The sequence below is a fragment of the Lingula anatina genome, chromosome 6, assembly GCF_051362555.1.
Source record: "Lingula anatina isolate TDL-2025a chromosome 6, LinAna3.0, whole genome shotgun sequence".
NCBI classification, from domain to species: Eukaryota; Metazoa; Brachiopoda; class Lingulata; order Lingulida; family Lingulidae; genus Lingula; species Lingula anatina.
Genome location: NC_141772.1, coordinates 3,026,861 through 3,046,604, shown reverse-complemented (window position 1 = coordinate 3,046,604; position 19,744 = coordinate 3,026,861). Strand labels below are relative to the sequence as shown.

The following is a 19,744-nucleotide window of genomic DNA, read 5'->3' as shown; positions in this document are numbered from 1 at the left end:
TTGACCACCTAGCCTGTGTTGGTATTACCCATACATAGTAGATGGCCTGCCTTCACATTTGACTGAAAATAGATCAATCTTAATGACATGAGCTCCAGTTGGCTAGTTTTAATCATGATTGACTCAAAACCAATGTTTCTGTATGTGGAAAAGCAGCCATTATGGCTTAAACGCCCACCGTGACTGATGTAATGAAAAAAATTAATGCAGACATACGTGTTATTAGGCAGTTGTGGTTGGAAAATGTCTGGTTTTCATGAAAGTAATTGATCTGGGTTCCGTGCCAGTTTTCTGGTATGATGAAGTAAGGGGGTCCTGAAAAGGTCAATTTTTTCAGGAAAGAACCATCTTTGAAATGTTTGGCTAGAGGCCTGTCTCATATGCATGCTTATGCCAGCTATGGACAAGCTGTTGTGTAGATGGGACACAATACTCAACAGCATAAGGTGCATGCCAGTAAATGGAGTCAATCCTGAGACTCAATTTTGTTTTGCTTTTGTGTATACCACATGTACCAGGCCCGTAGCCAGGGGGGGGTTCGGGGGGTTAGAAAGAACCGCCCTTTTTGCTGGGAAAAGGTCCGCTCTGGGTAAAATTTGATCTAGGTACATGAAGTTTGTATAGAAAATGGTCCACTTTTCCAGAAAAAGAACCCCCCTTTTGAAATTGCTGGCTACGGTCCTGTGTACCAAATATGCCTAAATGACTTGTATGATATCTGTTACAAATTCTACAGGTCAACGGATCATAATATACAGGTACCATGAAAAAAAATGTGACTATTAATATGCCAAACCCAGCAGCATTTTTATCAATCTATGTGAGACTAGTTTAACCACACCCGTTGAAAGCTGGATTACAATAGAAAAAAGACATATACATATTGGCTTGGAGGCAGGCATGTCCTTCTTAATTTTCTTTCTATATGTCTCGAGCTTGGCGCTATAATTGCCCGAGTTGATGAGTGATAAGTGCATGAGGATATCATTTCTTTCTTTTATTAAGCACTTTTTCTCTAAGGTTCACGGCATCATTGCCCTATATACCTATGGATATTATTTGCTGCAGCTTGTGATTAAATAACTTGTAGCTCTATACTCTCTTCATCAGTGATACTCAGTGATATTAGTGATCAAATCAATTTTGAACCATCAGGGTCTGAACATTTATTGGTTCAAAGCAGATAAAAACAGTGTCCAATAATTAACCCAACATTTTATACATTTTCCAAGCTATGTAAGGCAAACTTTGCGCCCCCCCCCCCCAGATGCCCCCCCACCCTAACTCCCTCTGGCAAAATCATTGATCAGCTGATGTTCTGCCATGCTTTATTTAAAGTAGATCACTTTTCGGTCTCACTCCTTAAATTGTTTCAAACTGTTGAATATTTATCACTTTTTATTCATGTTTTCCTCTAGATCCAAATGTCAGCAATGGCATTTCCTGGTCGGAAAAATTAGATCCAGTTTTTAAAAAGAACTATGAAATAGACCCCACGTTAACCTGGCAGTACTTTGGGAGTGCGTCGGGATTTTTTCGAACATTTCCAGGTAAGTGGAGTAACCAAGAAATGTTTTCTATTTTTACATTGACATTGAGCTTGACACATTACTGAGCATTATTGAATCACAAACAAATAGTGCCTCAACAACTGTATCCAGTAAATCATAAAATACCACTAATTTGATTAGAAAATGCACCTTGGTTGAATTTTGTGAATAAAATACAGATTTTGATCTTATTAAGTATTTGTAAAGTACAGTTAATTTTTCTTTTGTTGAAGGCGAGAATAAGCCTTCATAAAGAACACATTGGTCACATATTGGAAATAATATTGGATGTTGAATATGGATAACAACACCAGTAAAACAACAGATTGACCAGTAGAAAATATGTGCATGAAGATATGTGTATATATATATGTAATATAGATACATTGTTGGACTATGATGAGAACAGTGTAGTGAAGCAGATCTCCCATGATATTTGAGATCTTGTTGACACAGGAAATGGAAGAGACAGTCACTATGTTTTACTTGGGTTTAATGGAATAACAAAATCTGAAAACAGTTTATTTTTGGATTTTTTAAAGTGTTTTCATCCTGCGGCATGATTCCTGAAAATTTGCACGTATAGTAATGCAATATTACCTGAGTGAAGAAATCAGAGACATTCTTTCATTTTATGACAGGGTTTTTTGTTATTTCAAAGTTAATGAACACATACATTCAATTTGATTTTTCTTAAGGAATGAAGTGGCAGTACCGAGGTATTGACATGTTCGACTGCCGCACAAGGGGTTGGTAAGTGGCTGATGACTGGCCTCAGGGTGGACTGCAGATTTTACCTCCTTACGCACCTCTTCTGTTAATTCTTATCACACTTTATTAATTAGCTGCTCATTGGCCAATCTGTTTTGTACTGTGACAAAAATGCCTAAAGATAACCACGTGATCTGTATGTAGATTGTCCTCGATATCTTGGAATCTTACAGAATATTAAATGATATAAGAAAAAAACATTTACAGCTTTACACTATAAAAGCTTAATTGGTTCATGCCAAGATGTAAAGATTTTGGTGTTAGCTTTACAAATCAATAACAACTTCGCACTTAAAATTCAAAATTTCACATTTTTGTCAGATTTGTGTTTGCAAAAGCTGAAATACATCTTTGGGCAGTTTGCAGAAGGTTCAGAATTGATTGGCATCCTTTTCTCATATTTCCAGCTCTACTGAGTGCGGGCGCCTAGCTGTTCTTAGATTTCCCCATAGCTGACTTCTTACATGTAGGGGTCATTCTGCAAAAAAAAGTGAACATTTAAGTCACGCCAGCGATGGATATATTTGGTGTAATATTTGCATTAATTTGACTTGCTCCATTATTTTCAATATTTTACACTACCATCCAACATGGAAAGAAATTAACAGTAAATAAAATTTAATGTTGTTTAAAAGACATTATGCAAATGTTACATTGTAATGTGTGTGTTGATCAATGACTTGACTCAATGTTGACTTTTTTGTGAAATGACCCATAGTCTTCTAACTGTACACATATAAACCATCAATCCAGTTTGGTTTGACGGCAGTGTTACGTGACCAGACCAGTGTAGTCAGACGTAAAGGTCTATTAAACAGATTCTGCTCTGCGGAAGGAAAGGTTTATTTCAATAATAAGACGTGTGTGTTGCTTTTTTGCTTTATTGGATTTGATAATTAAATATAAACACAGATGAAGCATGGTTTTATGGAAGAAAAACAATTATTGAGACACAGCCATTCAAAAACAGTCATAGCAAAAATATCTTCTTTTATTCACAATTCAACTTTGCTTTTATCCATTTTATCTCATATTGATGAATCCTTACCACATCTTACAATTTAGATCGAAATGTGTCAGCAGATAACTTAAAACTACAGTCCAATTTTCATGCTATATTCTGATCATGATGACAGGTGCGCTATGACCCTGGTGTGGGGTTTCTCCAAGTCACAATGGTCACATTACACACAGCTCCATGGGTCAGCATTGCCTTTTTTTGCCAAGTGGCATACGATAAGGAAGACCTAATACAACTCACTTGGCTCTCTATACACATGTATGACTGGGTTCCCATACCTAGATCGATCTGACAAGATCGATCCTTCTCCGAGGGGGTTCTTGCTAAATTGCAATCAAATTAAGAGGCTTAAATGTCTGTCACGCCTACTGAGGCTATTGAGGGTTATTAATTATCGTTTAGAAGCTTCAGTAGGCGTGACAGACATCTAAGTTGCTTAAGCTGAAAGCAATTTTGCAAGAAACCCCTCTGAGATAGATCGATCCTGTTAGATGGAGTTAGTTTACACTGGTGATGAGCTTTTGACCAATTTTTTGGGAGTGAAGCACTAAATCTATCAATAATAGATGACTTAATTTTTTCTGCAGATTTATACCATTTTATCTTTGGTCACAGTTAGTCATTCAATAAGTCTAACTATCCAAAAATTGACACTAAAATCTCATCTCATCTGCTTATTCAGCTCTTTTTCCCAAAAAAGTATTTTGCGTGGATGAGAACGTAATGTTGTCAAAAATGTAATATCTTAAAATTTGTGTGTTAACATTTCTTCTGTATTCAAAAGTAACTGAGCTCTAGTTCAAGCTAATGGCTTTTGACAGGTCAGTTTACCAAATCCTCAGCGAAAATATGAAATCAGAGGACTAAATCCAGTATTTCCTTTCCATTTATGAAATACTGGTAAAAGTAGTGACGTCACACAAGTATTTCCTTTCCACTTATGAAAGGATTATAGTGCATCACTTTCCGCCCATAGTTTCTCCATTTCAGCACCTGTTTTGCTGTATTTGCTATACCCATGTCAGCTTTCACAGCACAGTTCATCTTCCAGTATAATTTGCTTACGATACTGATCACTTTGTCCTTTTTGTTTCAGTTTCCTGCAAATGCTCAAAGTGTGGTTATCATTCTTTTGGGAGTACATCTGCTCATTGGCGTCTTACTAGTTTTCCAAAATTTCTAGTTTGAAACATATTGGCTAACTACTTTTTGCATGATTATTTATTTGTCAATATATTGCAGTTTTGAAACTTGCACAATTTTTTTTTTTTTAATTGGAGGGGGTAAAAACAAATCAAATATCAAGTTAAAAAAATTTTTTTTTAATTTTTTACTTTTTTAAATATTTTTCCATTCAAATAATTTAGACCATTCTTCACCCTTCTTAATGAAAAAAAATTAATTCGTTATCCGAGAAATATTGGCCAATCAGTAAGCATGTCTCTGAGAGCTGATGCACTGCCATGCACTTGCTTGTCAGATAAGTTCTGATTGATGGTTTTCTGATTTCTTTTTTTCCAATCAATCACTGCTCTACCACACCCTCTGCATCTTATAGGTTATAAATGGCCACCGCCTCCACTAGGTGTAGATTTGTTTGACTGTCGAACCAGAGAGTGGTAAGACAGAAGGTGTAATTTATATTTTTCTACGTGTACTTGTGTGCATGCTGGTGCGTGCCATGTGAAATTGTTTTGCGTTGACTGTTCGAAAATTCATTTTAGAAAATGTTGATAGCATGTAAGATAGTATATTACATCCAGAAAGTGCTGATATTCATTTCCAAGCTCAAAATGTCTAATTTATACTGAGGATTTCCTGTTGGTATAATTTGACGATGTTTCAGTTTGCCTTATAATTTTTTAATCTGAATTATGCACAGTAGAATGTTCATTTCAAATACAAAAGATATGAAATCATTCATGTGTATTCTTCTTAAATTTGGAATTTTTGTGCTGAATAGTTTTATATTAAGATGTGCACTATGTGTTAGTTGATTTAGTTACATAGCTATCCAGTAGCAGTCATCCTGTCTTGGCAATGTATTTGCCTAGTTTAACCTCACATTAGGTTCAAATCTTGTATTGATACTTTCCTGTGCTTTTTAATGTCATAGACTGTTTTCATTGTGGTCTTTTCTGATATAAGACTTTTTTCTCGTTGCAAATGCCATCTTCATGTACTTTGTCTGAATGTTTATAGACATCATAGTAGTGGTGACAGTTTTTAGCACTGTGCTATATTAAACCATCACAAAAATAGGGCTGTTAAAAGTAAGAAATGGCATGAAGCTTTTAGGCTGTTAATTTCAGCTGTTTCCATGTGCTAGTAATTGGTAATATATTTCCAGAAAACGTAACTTCCTTTCTTCCTTTGATCCCCCCCCCCCCCCCCCCCCCCCGTCTCCTTATTTCTTGCACTTTGTGGTCTTAATTATTTTCATAAATGATTGCGCTTTGTTGGATTTATTTGAGATCCTGATTTTAGAGTATTTTTTATTTCCAATGATATTCATCATTTGACTTTAATTAACACATTGAGAATGTATGCCTATAAAAATGAGTAAATTATGATAAATTCAGCTCGTTGTGATTGTATGATTAACAAGAATTTTCTTATGATAAGTAGAAATTCAATTTTGTTGTCTTCATTAACTTAACTTTTGGATTGCCATGGGAAATTCCTTTTTTAAACAATTTCAAAAAAAAAACTTGATTGGGTGACTCTCCCTCTGTAAAGGTACCTTCCGGCCATTCCATGGTACCTCGGTCCATCATAATGGCCATTTCACAGTATCTCTTCCTCTGTAACATTTTATGTATGTGCTCTTTTAATATTTGTCATGAGTTCAGCATATGAATTTTTAAAAAAAATCATTATTCAAAACTTTAAACAATATATCCGTACATCCAAATGCACTTGCCAATTCATGTGACATATCAGGTGACTTATGACACCTGGACCTTTTTTTTATTTCTTATAAAAAAGCAATAATGATGAAATATTGATGAAATTGTATTCATGGAGGGAATGCTGTGAAATGGTCTGCTGTTGGTATTGAGTTGTAACACAGGTACCGTAAGATCTTGAATATCAAGTTGGCCTTGAGAATTTTGTCATACTTGAAAATGAGCCTCTTGATAATTTTGTAAAGTTCCTCACCTAATATGCCCGAGTCAGATTCACATATTTTATAATATTAATTAATTTTTAAGTGATGAAATTTTCAAGTTTTTACCATATTTTATGTTCTCCCTGACACAAGGTACATCCAGGCGGCAGCGTCTCCCAAGGATATCGTAATTCTGTTGGACTCCAGTGGCAGTATGACTGGGCTGAGGAGCAAAATAGCGCGAACGACAATTAATAAAATTCTTGACACTCTGAGTGATGATGACTATTTCAACATTATAAGTGTAAGTACAATAAATTTACCACAGGTTCATAACCAAGGGGCCAGGGGGTTCAAGTGAACTGCCATTCTTGCTGGGGAAAGGTCTGTTCTGATTAGAATTTTACGCACAGTCAGGTTTGATGATAAAAGGGTTGACTTTTTCAGAACCCCACCCCCGCCCTTTGAAATTGCTGTCCACTAGTACATGTATCAAGAGATAAGATTTAAGAGCAGGAGACCTTGTATATTTTATTATATTTTATATGTTAGTATATTTAAGATTTACATCTGATATTTTCTGTTTAAAGATCAAAAGCAAATGATTTAGGTTATAGTTTTAGGTTATAAAAAAAAAAAGTATTCTGAGGTCCCATTTTTGATAATACTAGTGAGGCATACATTTTGATCAAGTTTGGTATTTAGAAACCCTTTTTCTTTTAATGAATTTTTGATCCTATTGATATTTTTCCCTTAATAGTGTATTGAATATGTATATTGATATGTGTGTTTTACTGAAGACCTCATGTAAACACCATGAATAGATTGGCATGTTAATTAGCAAATGTTTTTTTTTTTTTTTCAGTATTCTACACAACCATTATATATTGATAAATGTTCTAATAGAACTTTAATACAAGCGAACATAAAAAATAAAGAGGTGAGTGATTTTGATTTTTTACTATTTTTTTTTCATGAAAAGGATATATTAATGAACTTTGACTGTGAGATTTATTTATTTATTCGTTTACTATGAAAAAACATTTAGTAATTAGGTGCTGTTTTCAAATTAATTGAATAGTTTGAAATCTGCAAACTTATTTTATGTCCTAAAAGATTTCAAGTTAATTTTTCACTTTACTAATGGAATATATTCATTGTAAAGAAATATGGACTTTATTTAAATGTACAACAAAAATCTTTTGCAGAGATTAAAAGAAGCAGTAAAGGATGTGGAAATAAAAAAAATAGCCCACTTGGATCGAGCCTTGGAGGAGGCATTTGCCTTGCTGGATGTGGTATGTGGCAGAAATAATTGACTCATATTAAAGTTTTTATTTGTACCAGTACTATGCAGTCTGCTATGTTAGCCACTAGTCCAACATAATGGACTTAAACATTTTGTATTCTACACTTAAAAAATCAGGAGTTTTGTTCAATGAGGATAATATTCTATCACCCCATTTCCATAGATTAGATCGACCTAACTCCCTGGGGGTTCACGCTAAATAGCTGTCAGCCGGGCGGACACGAAAGTTAATTACCCCCTTACAGCTTGTAGTAGGCGGGACGGACATTTAAGTCGGATTATCTGAAAGTAATCTAGTGAGACTCCCCGCGGGGATAGATCGATCTAAAATCTATGGGAATAGAGCCTATGTTTAAGTGGACTCCCAGGTAAAAACAGATTCTTCTCGCACAGTTTCTGTCTTGCTCATGAAGATAAAAACTCAAAATCCTTAAAATGTTCTATTGAATTTTAAAACACATCATAACAATTACCCAGCATCTATGGATCATCCATTGTCTAAGGATCTCTATTGTCCAGTGGTGAATCCTTGCATAAAAAATGGCACTTTATGATGAAAATCAAACCTGGATTTATTGCTTTCAATTCATATAGTTAATATTTTTTAAAAATAATGTTTTTGTCTCTAAAAAATGAAGTAAAAATAAAAGTGATTAGTTAATAATAGTTATAGTATGTATGTATATGTTCAATAAAGGCCAGATCTGATGGAGAAGGGACCCAGTGTAACCAGGCCATTATGATCATATCTGACGGCTCTCCTGACACATACGGGGAGGTGTTTGAGAAATGGAACAGGCCAAATATCACAGTGAGTTCTCTCTCTCTCTCTCTCTTGTCAAGTAAGTAACAAGAAAATATAAAAAGATTCTCAGATATTTTTAAAATATGTAATCTGATCAAATTTCTTCATTGGCTATTTACCCTCTTCAGGTACGGGTGTTTACCTATCTGATTGGCAGAGAAGTGAAAGATTCCAGAGAAGTCAGTTTAATAGCATGTGCCAATAAAGGTAAGTGTCAATTATAGAATCAATGGAAAAAATAGAAGCCATGTGTTCTTTTAGAGTTCAGGAGCAGATCAGGAGCAGAAATAACTGCTTCAATCTTGCCTGATACCTTACAAGAAACCACTTAAGTCCATAATCTTCTGTCTGTGGAGCAGGATTTATAACAGAAGTCGTACTTTATCATAGTCACTGTTAAATGTAATTTCATGGTTTACCTTTAAGGTTTTTTAACATCCATGAGGAATAGGCATTTTAAGTCATACTCTGTATTGCTTCAAGTTCAAGTTAATCTGCCTTCCAACATTGCTTATAGGGGTGGTTCAAATACTTTGAAAATTTCTTCTTGAATGAATTCTTCTTGAAAATTCCAGCGTCCAGCACCTTCCTAATGCAGAAATCACCAAACGTTTGGCCTTTTTCTTATTATTGCTTTATTTATTATTTTAAACAAGTGATGTTTCTTAAAATGTGATTAACAAATATAGTTAAGAATTACCTTATTGATTATTTTATATTTATTTATTTGTTATTATTGGTTTTTTACTTATTGTATTGATCTGAATGGATTTTCCTTTTCCAGGCTATTATACTCATATATCCACACTGGCTGATGTGCAGGAAAATGTTCAGGTGAGAAAAAAATGTCGGAAAAATTTCCCATGGAAAAGGTTGCTTTTGGTCAAATGGTTCTTCCCTCAGTAATTTATTGCCATGGAAACTTTTTATTCCTGTTTGCCATTTCCCTTCAAACAGTATGATGACAGGGCATAGGGCTTTGTGGTGTTCAGTTTTTTAACTGCGTGTGTAGATGATTTTATGGGATTATGTTTTTTCTACAATTTCTACCAAAGAGTAGAAAAAATTAATTAACATTTTGATATCAAAAAGCACTTCACTCAATCCTGCAATATGGAAAGTTAAGTCCGAGAACAGTTCTGTCGATTAGAGGATCATTTCAACAGACATATTATATTTTTAATTGATCCATATGGTCAATTTCTCTCTTCTCTCATTCTTTTCAGAAATATGTGAATGTATTGAGCAGACCAATGGTAATGCAGAGGGCCAGATACAGTGTGTGGACCAGTGTTTATCTGGACATAGCTGTAAGTATTACACACAGTCACTAGTGACATCTTAACTGTAGATGTCACTGTAAGCAAAGTGTAAGTGTACATACAGTTAGGAGTGACATCTATATAGTCAAGGAACTTGTAAAACTGCCCCGTATTATGGGACCAGTATAAGTATAGGCTATAGCTACCATAGAAAGAGGCGATGAAGATCAAATTCATGGGTGGAGATGTATGTGTTATAGATGACAGACCCTTTAAGATATCTACTTGCAGATTAGGGCCATTGGGAGAACAATGAAGGAGAGGTTTATTTATAATCATCACGTAAGGTGTATGCCCATATCAGTTGATTATAAATATAGATAGTCCAGCTACAGTCATGCATAAATATTTACCACATACATATTTATGATTGACTACTAACAAAATTTACGCAAAAGTTTGATACTGAATAAAGTTTAATTTCAAAAACATCTAAAAAGAAAAATCTGTCCAACAGGACCCATTTAAGGACACTTCTCCCTGACTGCTGTAAACCTAAACCATTATGTTAGGTGTATTTATATATTTATATATTTAAATACAAAAAGGTAAATGACTTCTAGGTCCAGTATGTACCACCAGACAACCAATTATTATATGCCTAGTATCACATCAATTTTAGATTTATTGGGATTATCCACTGCTGGATCATGTAAAAATACTTTGGTCCCTCTGGCTGTGAGACAATTTTATTAGTGGTGCTTGAAAGGGGAAGATCCTACAGCTGCCTTATTAAAAACAAATGACTCTCATGGCACTCTAGGATTAGTTGGTGGATGATTCACCTTGACCTACATTTCAAGGTCGAAAAGATCATGATTAGAAAAAATTCTGAATTTGATTACTTCAGAGTAGGTTGGGACCAGACAATTTAATTTACCTCAGTGGCCCTCTCTACAAATATATGACAAAAGAATAAATTGATATAGGGGCAGCTGTTTAGCAATTAAACACTACTAATATCTACAGGGTATAGCAAAAGTCAATGACTATAACATCACTGGTTGCTGAAAGTGGATACAATTTCTTGGGTGACCAGGATTACATTCAAGCAATTAATTAAAATTGAGGAAAAATGTTTTCCTAAGCAGTATTATTTTCTCAAAATGCAAGACACACTAGTATATTGCATGTGGGCGAATGCCACATTTAGAGATCATGACTACATTTGAAACTTTTATAAAAGACAATGAATATTTGTTGATTGAGATAGAGTGTGTTTGATATATGTTATCTATTGCTAGAAGTGTAATAATACTTGCTTGCTTGTGTGTTGTATGTCAGTGGTTTATTGAATGTTGAATGCTGCATGCAACCAAACATTTATATAATTGGTTATTAATCTTCTTCATTCTTTCAAAAATAAATTAAAAAAAGAAAAATCTGTGGAAAGAAAAAAAAGAAAGAACTTAAATTTAAATAAAAAAAGAAAGAATTGCATACAAATATTGCTTCTTGTGGGTTTTTGAAATTTGTATAATGTCCTGTAAGATTTCTTCATACTGTAATTTGTTTTGTTCACAAACACACGTGCACACACCCACATTCATGTCACCTTGTACCTCATATATCGTCACATTTTAAAGTTAATCGACCATCAAATTCTTCAACCTACCAATAGACCCACACAATTCTAAACAGCAAGTCAGTCCATTTTCTCTTATACAGAATGTACATGTCTATTTATTGCTTGCATCTTATGTTAATACATCGTACCTGTTATTTATATATATATATATTTATTTATTATAAACTGGTATATGCATTACTGTAATGTTTGTGTCTTGACATGTTTATTGTATTGTTTGCTGCCTGCTATATTGTATATATTTCTGTAGGAGCCATGGTTGAAGTTACGATCGCAGGTGACAGACGGATGGGTGCGCCGTCCGTTGTCGGGAGAGCACACTGTACGCTGACATACAGAGTGTTGTGCTGTTTGGGGTGCATTTTTGTGCAGTTGTTGTCATTGGTTCTTTTTTTCTCTTTATTGATTTATTTACTTTTGATTATTTGCAGATGGCTGTTTTGAAATTTGAGATTTTACCTGAAAAATTATGTTTTTGTCAATTTTTGCAAAAAAATCTGTCTCAGATTTTCAGCTATTCACTAGATTTTTTTTTTTTTTTCTTGACAGATTTTAGATTTTCTTTCTTAAAACCTCAGGCATCTGGTTTGTTTGGTGTTGCTTAAATAGTTAAATAATATATCTTTTTATGATTATTGTATTCTGTAGTTTTCTCAAATTAAGAAAAACATAGATAAGACCAGATAGCCTTTAATTAAATGAAAAAGAAATCACAAATTCACAGTCGTAAATTTTTTTTGTGAATTTGAAATGAATTGACAAAAAAAAAAAAAAAATTACCATCTTTGGGATTCCCCTTTTTCTCTCTTTGTGAGAAAACTATTTTCTTATTATGACTATCATTATGACAATTATTGCATTTTTGTAGTTTGTCTGCTTATGAGTGTATTTGATACATGTACTTTAACTGCTTCGTGTTAGTCATCTTTCTTTGTCTTGTTTCTGAGAGTTGGCTTTTCTTGTTTCTTGCTACCAATAGGAGCCTCGAGTTTACTGTCGTCACAAACTGACCAATGGCTGGGTTCATAGACCACTTGACAAGCCACGGTCGCTTGTAGGAATATTTTGATTTGATTTTTTATTGATTAGAATCTGCTTGGTGTTATGATATGATTTATTGTTATGTTTTGAACATTATGATGATATGATGAATTTTTTTGTTTTGTTTCGTATATGATGTTGATGATCTGTAAATTGCATGTTGTACAGTGTAGTTTGCATTTGTCCTTTGAATCTTGTTACTTTTCATATTATTATTATTATTATTATTATTATTATTATTATTATATATTTAGGAGTATTGTTGGATTCAAATGACATTTAAATCAAGGGTCCCATAATGTTATTAGATGTATATTTTTCATAAACTGTTTGTATCTTTTGGAATGTAATGTTTCATATATCTTTTGCACCAAATTTTAGAGTTGAGGCCAAAGTTTTCCACAATGTTGCCCATGATTAGGATGTACTTTTTCAATTATATTATATTATATTTTCATAATATTTCATGAAAGACTGGTTGCAAGTAGAAATATGTTTTAATACATGGCGAATTTATAATAAAAATAATCAGATGACAAAAAAAAAAAAGATGACAAAAAAGAAATATTTGTCGTAATTGAAATTAATTAAAAAGGACTAGTCTATTCACCATTCTCAATTTTCATGTACAGCTTTTTCCTTTCAATTCTACAGCTTTGATGTAGATAATTAAAGTAATAACCGTCATGATTCTTACTAAGATTTCTTAGATTCTGTTTCTGGAGAATTCTGAAAGTCACTTATACATGCCTTGTGTTTTGAGATAAAAACTTTTAGATCTCTGAAATGTTTTGAACTTAAAAGACTCCCCTCCTCTTCCAACCAAAAAAATTTTAAATGAAACTTTGTAGTATTCCTGATATTATGACAATTTCTTTTGCTGCTCTACCGGTAGATCTTGACAGACTTCTTTGTTTTAAGTTTGTCAGACTTAATTTCCTGGCTCATGTGTTTTTTCCTTGGCTCCAGAGATTCCTCTTTCATATTAGCTGAAAGATGATTGCTAATTGCAACCATTTACGTAAACCAAAGAAGGTGACATGCAGTTTCTTCATTTCATTCGAAAGTTGGGACTGAATTTCCATAAATTTACTTACGGGAGGCTGTAATAACTTCACACATCATCAATCCTGTTTCCTTCCAGTCAATGGCAGTTATTACAGTGTGTGGCTTTCTTATGAGATATTTCATCAAATCGTTCCATTGCGTGCACTGAGACACTGTGCCTATTATTTCTGAATCATTCTTATATTTTCTTTCTTTTGAAGTCATTTTTTCACTAATGTAGTTTATCGGGAGTTATTTGCCTCTTTGAAAATTGACCTTTTCAGTATGCTCATTAAAGGCATACAATGCGCATTTTACCTTTATACAGCTTAAAATTACTTTTCCCTGGAAATTTGAACAAATTTCTTTTAGGCAACAAAGTATATGATATCTATGTGATCTATTTTATAAACCCATTTAGGAGTTCTCGCTTTGTAATTTTTACTCTAACGAGTACAATTCCTCTGTCTGCACTTCCTTTGCAAGGGTGACACAAAATTTAGAGGATTGGAACTCATAATTTGGAAGAAAAAGTGTTGAAATATCCATGAAAATGTCTTACATGCATTTATTCCTTCAATGGTTTTCAACAGTGTTTGCCATAGTTTGGATTTTTCTAGGCAGCATCAGAATGGTTAGACATAGTTGTAAGGTTTTCCCTTTTTTTTTCTCCATTTCACTTCTGAATCGGCCTTGTTTCTGATTTTGCACTGAAAATGTTAATACAGCATGTTTCTCGAGTATCTTTCATATGAAGGTTGTCATGTGCCTTGAAACATATTGCAACTAAGGCCACACTTTTTTATTTTTATGGATGACATCCTCTGGGGACCCCAAAGTCGGTGCGAGCGGGCGAAAAAAAAAAAACAGTCCAAAAAAAAAAAAAAAACTGCTTAAGAAAAGTTATGTTTTCAGTACACAGCTGGAAACACTAATTTACCACAGAAACACGTATCAAACTAACAACATGTCTTTATCCATGCTCTCAAAATATTAAAGCATTGTGAATAGGGCCTACTTCGTAGAAAGGTAAAAAGTCATGAATATATATGCTGCATATTACCAAATCTATTTAAGGTTATTTCATGCATTCTGTTGGTATAGAAACCAATAAAACAAATATCAAATAAATAGCGTGTCTTTATTTGTACTCTCAGAAAATTAAAGCATTGTAAACACTTCACAGAATTGTTAAAAAAATTAAGCAAAGATAGGCCTATGCTTCCTACTACTAAGGTAATTTCGGTCGATGCCATTTTGTCTACTTCGACTCACACGCTAGCAGCCAACTATCGGGTGGCCTGTCCGACTTTCAGTCCACCAAATACCGCGACGCTCTTGTCGACCCTTTTTTCGCTCCAAAAAGAAACTGGTATGTGCTGCTTTGGACAGAATGTCACTGAAATTTTCCGGGCGATGATTGCTGGCCGCGGCCAGCCTTTCGTAAAATTGTAAAAGGGTGATATCTCCATGTCCAATATCAATGGCAAACCAATCCAAAACGACGGCCCCCGTTCTCTTTATGACTTTAATTGTCGTGTATTTTGAAATTAATGCTAGAGATAAAGTTGACGGCAAAACGGCCATATTTCCATGTGGTGATAATACGCATGCGCAGAAAGCTCATTTTCCACACTCGGAACTACTCGGATGTCTCCGCAGTCGACAATGACAGTATGGAGCTTGCGGAATTAGCAGAGAATTGCCGATTGCATTTTCCGGCAAATTCAATAACGATGTTTGCGACAATCGACTTCCTTTGGGGGGGGGGGGGGGGGATTTTTTTTTTTTTTTTTTTTTTGGAGAACGGACGAAAATCGGTGCGCGCGCAGGATGTCATCCATAAAATTAAAAAAGTGTGGCCTAAGCTGAATTGCAACTAAGCTGAAAGCGGTACACTTTAATGATACTGTTTGTACCGATACAGTTTTGGATGTCCTAACATGTAATTACAACAGGGAGTTTCAAATGTTTCCACACAAGTTTGCTTAGGCTGTTAGGTTAATTAATTGATTAATTGGCCATGTCAAATGGAGAAGCTCTGATTAGATGACTCTGTTACTTATTACCCAGGGTATTAAATTGTCAATCTCTTTAAGTACAGGGTTTTCGCTAAAGTACATTGCTCGATGCGAAGAGATCCTAAGTTGATTAAAGCAACAATATCAGGGAGCCCACCAGCTTCCCTACAACAACAGTTCCATTATTTGTTTTGTTCACAATCTTTTCTGAAAGATAAGTTACCATACAAGAGAATATGTATCCGTTTGGACATCTCTCTCTCTCTCTCTCTCTCTCTCTCTCTCTCTCTCTCTCTCTCTCTCTCTCTCTCTCAAGAAATCAGATCAATTGATTTTTCATTGTTGTAATTTTGACCAGTGAACATAGCTAGGGTTGGTAGTCATGGATAAGTAGGACTTACTCTCTGAAATGCAACTGCCACTTAGCCTAATTAGCACAACCAAATGTAGTCATACATGTCTTTTTAGCAATGCTATCTCAAAGAATATAAAAAGAAATCCAAGATGGAGTCATGTAAATCTTTGTTGTAGAACTCGTGTGTATTTTGTTTTTATTATTTATTTTATTACTATGGGAAAACCCACACGTGGTATTCCAACTTCCCAATTCATATTTTAGATTATTTTTTATATTGAGAATATGAATTATTTCAATTTTTAAACCTGGGGACCTTCAATTCTACTTCAGAATAAAAAATTTGGTGTCATAAAAGCTGCATAGTAATTAGGTTTGAGAAATGTCACCTTTTTCTTGAAAGGAAGAATTCTGGTACTAAGCAACATTCCATCTTATATGTATTAATCTGTAGATGTTAAGGAGTCTAGTGTGTTGTATATAGCCTAATATTGTGAATAAAAACAGGTGAATGACTAATATAGCAACAGGTGTCTTAAACATTGTCATCAACAGTGACAACATTAGATAGCTGTTTAGTGTGTGACTGTCATGTCGTATACATATAGCATATATACACACATGCCAATGCTAATGAAGTATCTATGAAATTATTGATAATGTATATTGTATCTAAATGGTTAAATATTACCACTGTATGCATGAAAGTTTCAGCACCTGCCGGTCATTTGAAGCACTTTCATCGTCAACAGTAATGACAACAGTCAATACAATTATGCATGATATTTATAACAGCACTGGCGGTTAATTCTATGCACCATTACTTTTGAATGCAATTAAATATTGTTTTTTTCTGTAATCCATATCTTCTAAATATACCCCATTACTAACTATTATACATATTTGAATTTTGATTTAAAATTTAAAAGTCTCATCATTTAAAATGTTGGATTATATATTTGTAATATACATAACATTTATATGTATTGCTTTTAGGAGAAAATATTTCATGTGATGATATCTGTTTTAAATGTATTCCTTTACATTCCTGCTTACCTGTTTTGGAATTATTATTACAGCATTTAGAAAAGGTAATTGGTACATTAAAATAGAAAATTTGGAATGAATTTTCATTTCATAGGTTTCTATATTTTTCAACTTGTAATTTCATTTTAAGAAATCAATTCTTGAGACCTTTTTCTTGTTCTTTTCTTTTTTCTAATTTTGTTTGACTTGAATCCCATATTAGTATTTAAGTTGCTTTGAATGTCACATACAGTATTTTTCAGTTTAGAATGTTAAAAGTCTTGAAAGTGTTTTCTGTCAGGAGAGCACTTGTAAGGAATGTTTTAAATATAAATTTTATATTGAAAATATTGTGTGTATACTAATATATGCTTGAGCGTGTGTGGTTCTTGAAACTGCTTTTGATGCATTCTTTTTTATTTGCAAGCTTTTTCATTTTGTGTTGGTTGGATGGAAAATTAGGTCGTGGACAGCTTTTTATGAAATGATGATCACTTTGCGGCGATTGACTTGGCTTATTTTAGATGAAGCGCGTCATTTTTATACAGGGTTGCCCACTGAACACATGTAGATATATGCTGTTCCTTTTTGTCAGAAATAAGACGCATCTTTTTTGATTGTTATTATATTTTTTATTGTTATTACTTAACCTTAACAAATGGCTGACTGATTCCTGTTTTTTACTTTTTCAATATTCACCATTTTTACTCACAAAAATATGCTTTCTGGCATGAAGGGAATTCACTTGTTAAAATTGCTGAAATTGTTTTGTATGTTTTACAATTTATTTTGTACAAAATATTAAGACTTTTATCATTAAAGCATAGGGGAACTATGTATTTCATTTCTGTGTTGTTTGGCGACCCTGATGTGCTCTAGTTTAGGTAATTTTGAGCAAAATTTAATAAGGAAGACCATGCATGAGCATCTTGTTTAAAAGGATTTATGATATTGGCTGGTAGTGCCAATGGAATGGGGGCATGCTTTTAAAATGTTGCATAATATGAAATCTTGAGTTCAACAAAGTACATGCATAAAGACTTAAAACACATTCCACTTATATTTAAAAGAAGGGACTGAAAAGCATTTATATATATTAAAGCTTCCACCCCACTGCCACCTCCAACCAACCCAAAAAAATGGAGACAAGGCTAAAAGATGTCCAAAAGGGAAGACATACTGGCAGTTTTCGCAGTTATGATGAGCCACATGTCGTTCCAGAAATCTTTTTCCAAAAAAATACAAAAAAAAAAAAAACTTAACTGCATGAGTGAAAGAAATTTAAGGTGAAATTGTTCAAGTCATTTTTAAGATCAAAGAAATATTAGCTTTAGTCCAACTGTGGTGTCTTGTGTCATTGTGCCATTGTTTGTTTCATTAAGAAATGGTGGTTGCGTGACTTTTGCTTCCAGAAAATTAGGCATGATTTTTTTTTTCTGTCTGGAATGACTTTTGTGGTTTTTTTAAAGAAAATTGATATTGAGTGCAATTTTTTTGTTATGTTTTTTTTTCCTGTGCTCAATAGATTTGTATGTGCTGTTTGATAAGTAACTGATAACTGATAATGCTGTGGGGGAAGATTCTTCCTTCATGTCTGGGTTAATGGGTTTTGTTGTGGTTTTTTTGAGTGCTGAGTCCAAAGGTTATGTGAATTGTTCTGTAAACTGAAAAAATTGTGTATTTGTGGAAAGAAAAAAATGGTCTTTTCGTTTTAAAGCTTATATGTGGGTGTTATAATGTTCTTGCGCTTTCAAAAACTTTGGATGTTTTTTCAGACATTTAACCAAGGATTTTTTACAACCAGGTTCATCTTCTTGTTTATTTTATTCTGAAATGCACCCCACACTTTGTGCCAAAAGTTGATGGGGAGTTGGACTGCTACCAGTTTTGCTGAGAAAACCCTCATACTTGGATTTGTTCAAAGTGTATTTAAAAATACATTTTAATACAGTGCAAATTTACACTAAATTACTTAAACACTGGTATTAGTGAAGGTTGCATGAGTAAAAAGCAGCTAAGATTGGCCAGACTCAAATAACAGATGGTGAGAGTTACTGCACTGCAATGGAGAAAAAAAAATTAACTGGTAATTTCACCCTTTCAAATGTCATCAAAATTTATTTGGGCAGGTATGTTAAAGTATATGTATAAAGGATCCTGTCTGTTACTTAAAACAGTTGTCATTGGCTGCATCATGAACCAAATGTTGGTGGAAATCCAACATGTCATTTCACATTGTTTTGTCCTGTCTGATTGAGAAGGTGCCCATGATATCACACTTTGTCCCCTTATATTGGGTTACGTAGGATTGTGTTCGGATGTGAAATTCAATTCCCATGACTGGAAAGAAATACGAGTCCACTAAAAGGAAACTCGTTCATTTTTATTTTCAGCCTGATCAACCTATAGATAGCCTTTGATGACAGTAGTATTTTGCCCAGCTTAGAGGTTGAATCAGCCTGGTGACATCACCATAGACTTTGCCAAAACAAGCATATGATTGTGTTTAGATGGGAATGCACTAAGAACATTTGCATAGATGACAGCACAGTAGCTGTCTGCCAGGGAAGTCGCATCAGCAATTTAAAAGTTGGAGAAGAAAGTATAGGAAAACCAAAATTAATTCAAGCTGAAGCTGAAGCTGAAGAAATTAGTAATGTATTCAAATATTAATATTTTTCAGGGTCTGCAGTTAATGACGTCTGTGGCACAACCAGTGTTTGACCTGAAGAATGAAACTGTAAGTTTGATTATATATCGTGTATTATTATACACA

The 19,744-nt window shown here is 33.9% G+C and overlaps 1 protein-coding gene across 9 annotated transcripts in view; it reads left to right on the top strand.

The window, feature by feature from the left end:
• Positions 1 to 19,744, top strand: part of LOC106167007 (voltage-dependent calcium channel subunit alpha-2/delta-3) — a 91,641-nt gene that overhangs the window by 50,090 nt on the left and 21,807 nt on the right. For 7 of the 9 annotated variants that reach the window (XM_087014387.1, XM_087014384.1, XM_087014389.1 and 4 more), the window contains exons 6-15: positions 1,419 to 1,550; positions 4,901 to 4,961; positions 6,608 to 6,758; positions 7,320 to 7,394; positions 7,663 to 7,752; positions 8,461 to 8,574; positions 8,697 to 8,775; positions 9,353 to 9,402; positions 9,795 to 9,878; positions 19,652 to 19,708. In XM_087014387.1, coding sequence (XP_086870513.1) covers positions 1,419 to 1,550; positions 4,901 to 4,961; positions 6,608 to 6,758; positions 7,320 to 7,394; positions 7,663 to 7,752; positions 8,461 to 8,574; positions 8,697 to 8,775; positions 9,353 to 9,402; positions 9,795 to 9,878; positions 19,652 to 19,708 — 893 coding nt within the window. Of the gene's footprint in view, positions 1 to 1,418; positions 1,551 to 2,248; positions 2,304 to 4,900; positions 4,962 to 6,607; positions 6,759 to 7,319; positions 7,395 to 7,662; positions 7,753 to 8,460; positions 8,575 to 8,696; positions 8,776 to 9,352; positions 9,403 to 9,794; positions 9,879 to 19,651; positions 19,709 to 19,744 lie in introns of those variants that run through there. The other 2 variants (XM_087014385.1, XM_087014393.1) reach the window with 2 other exon arrangements.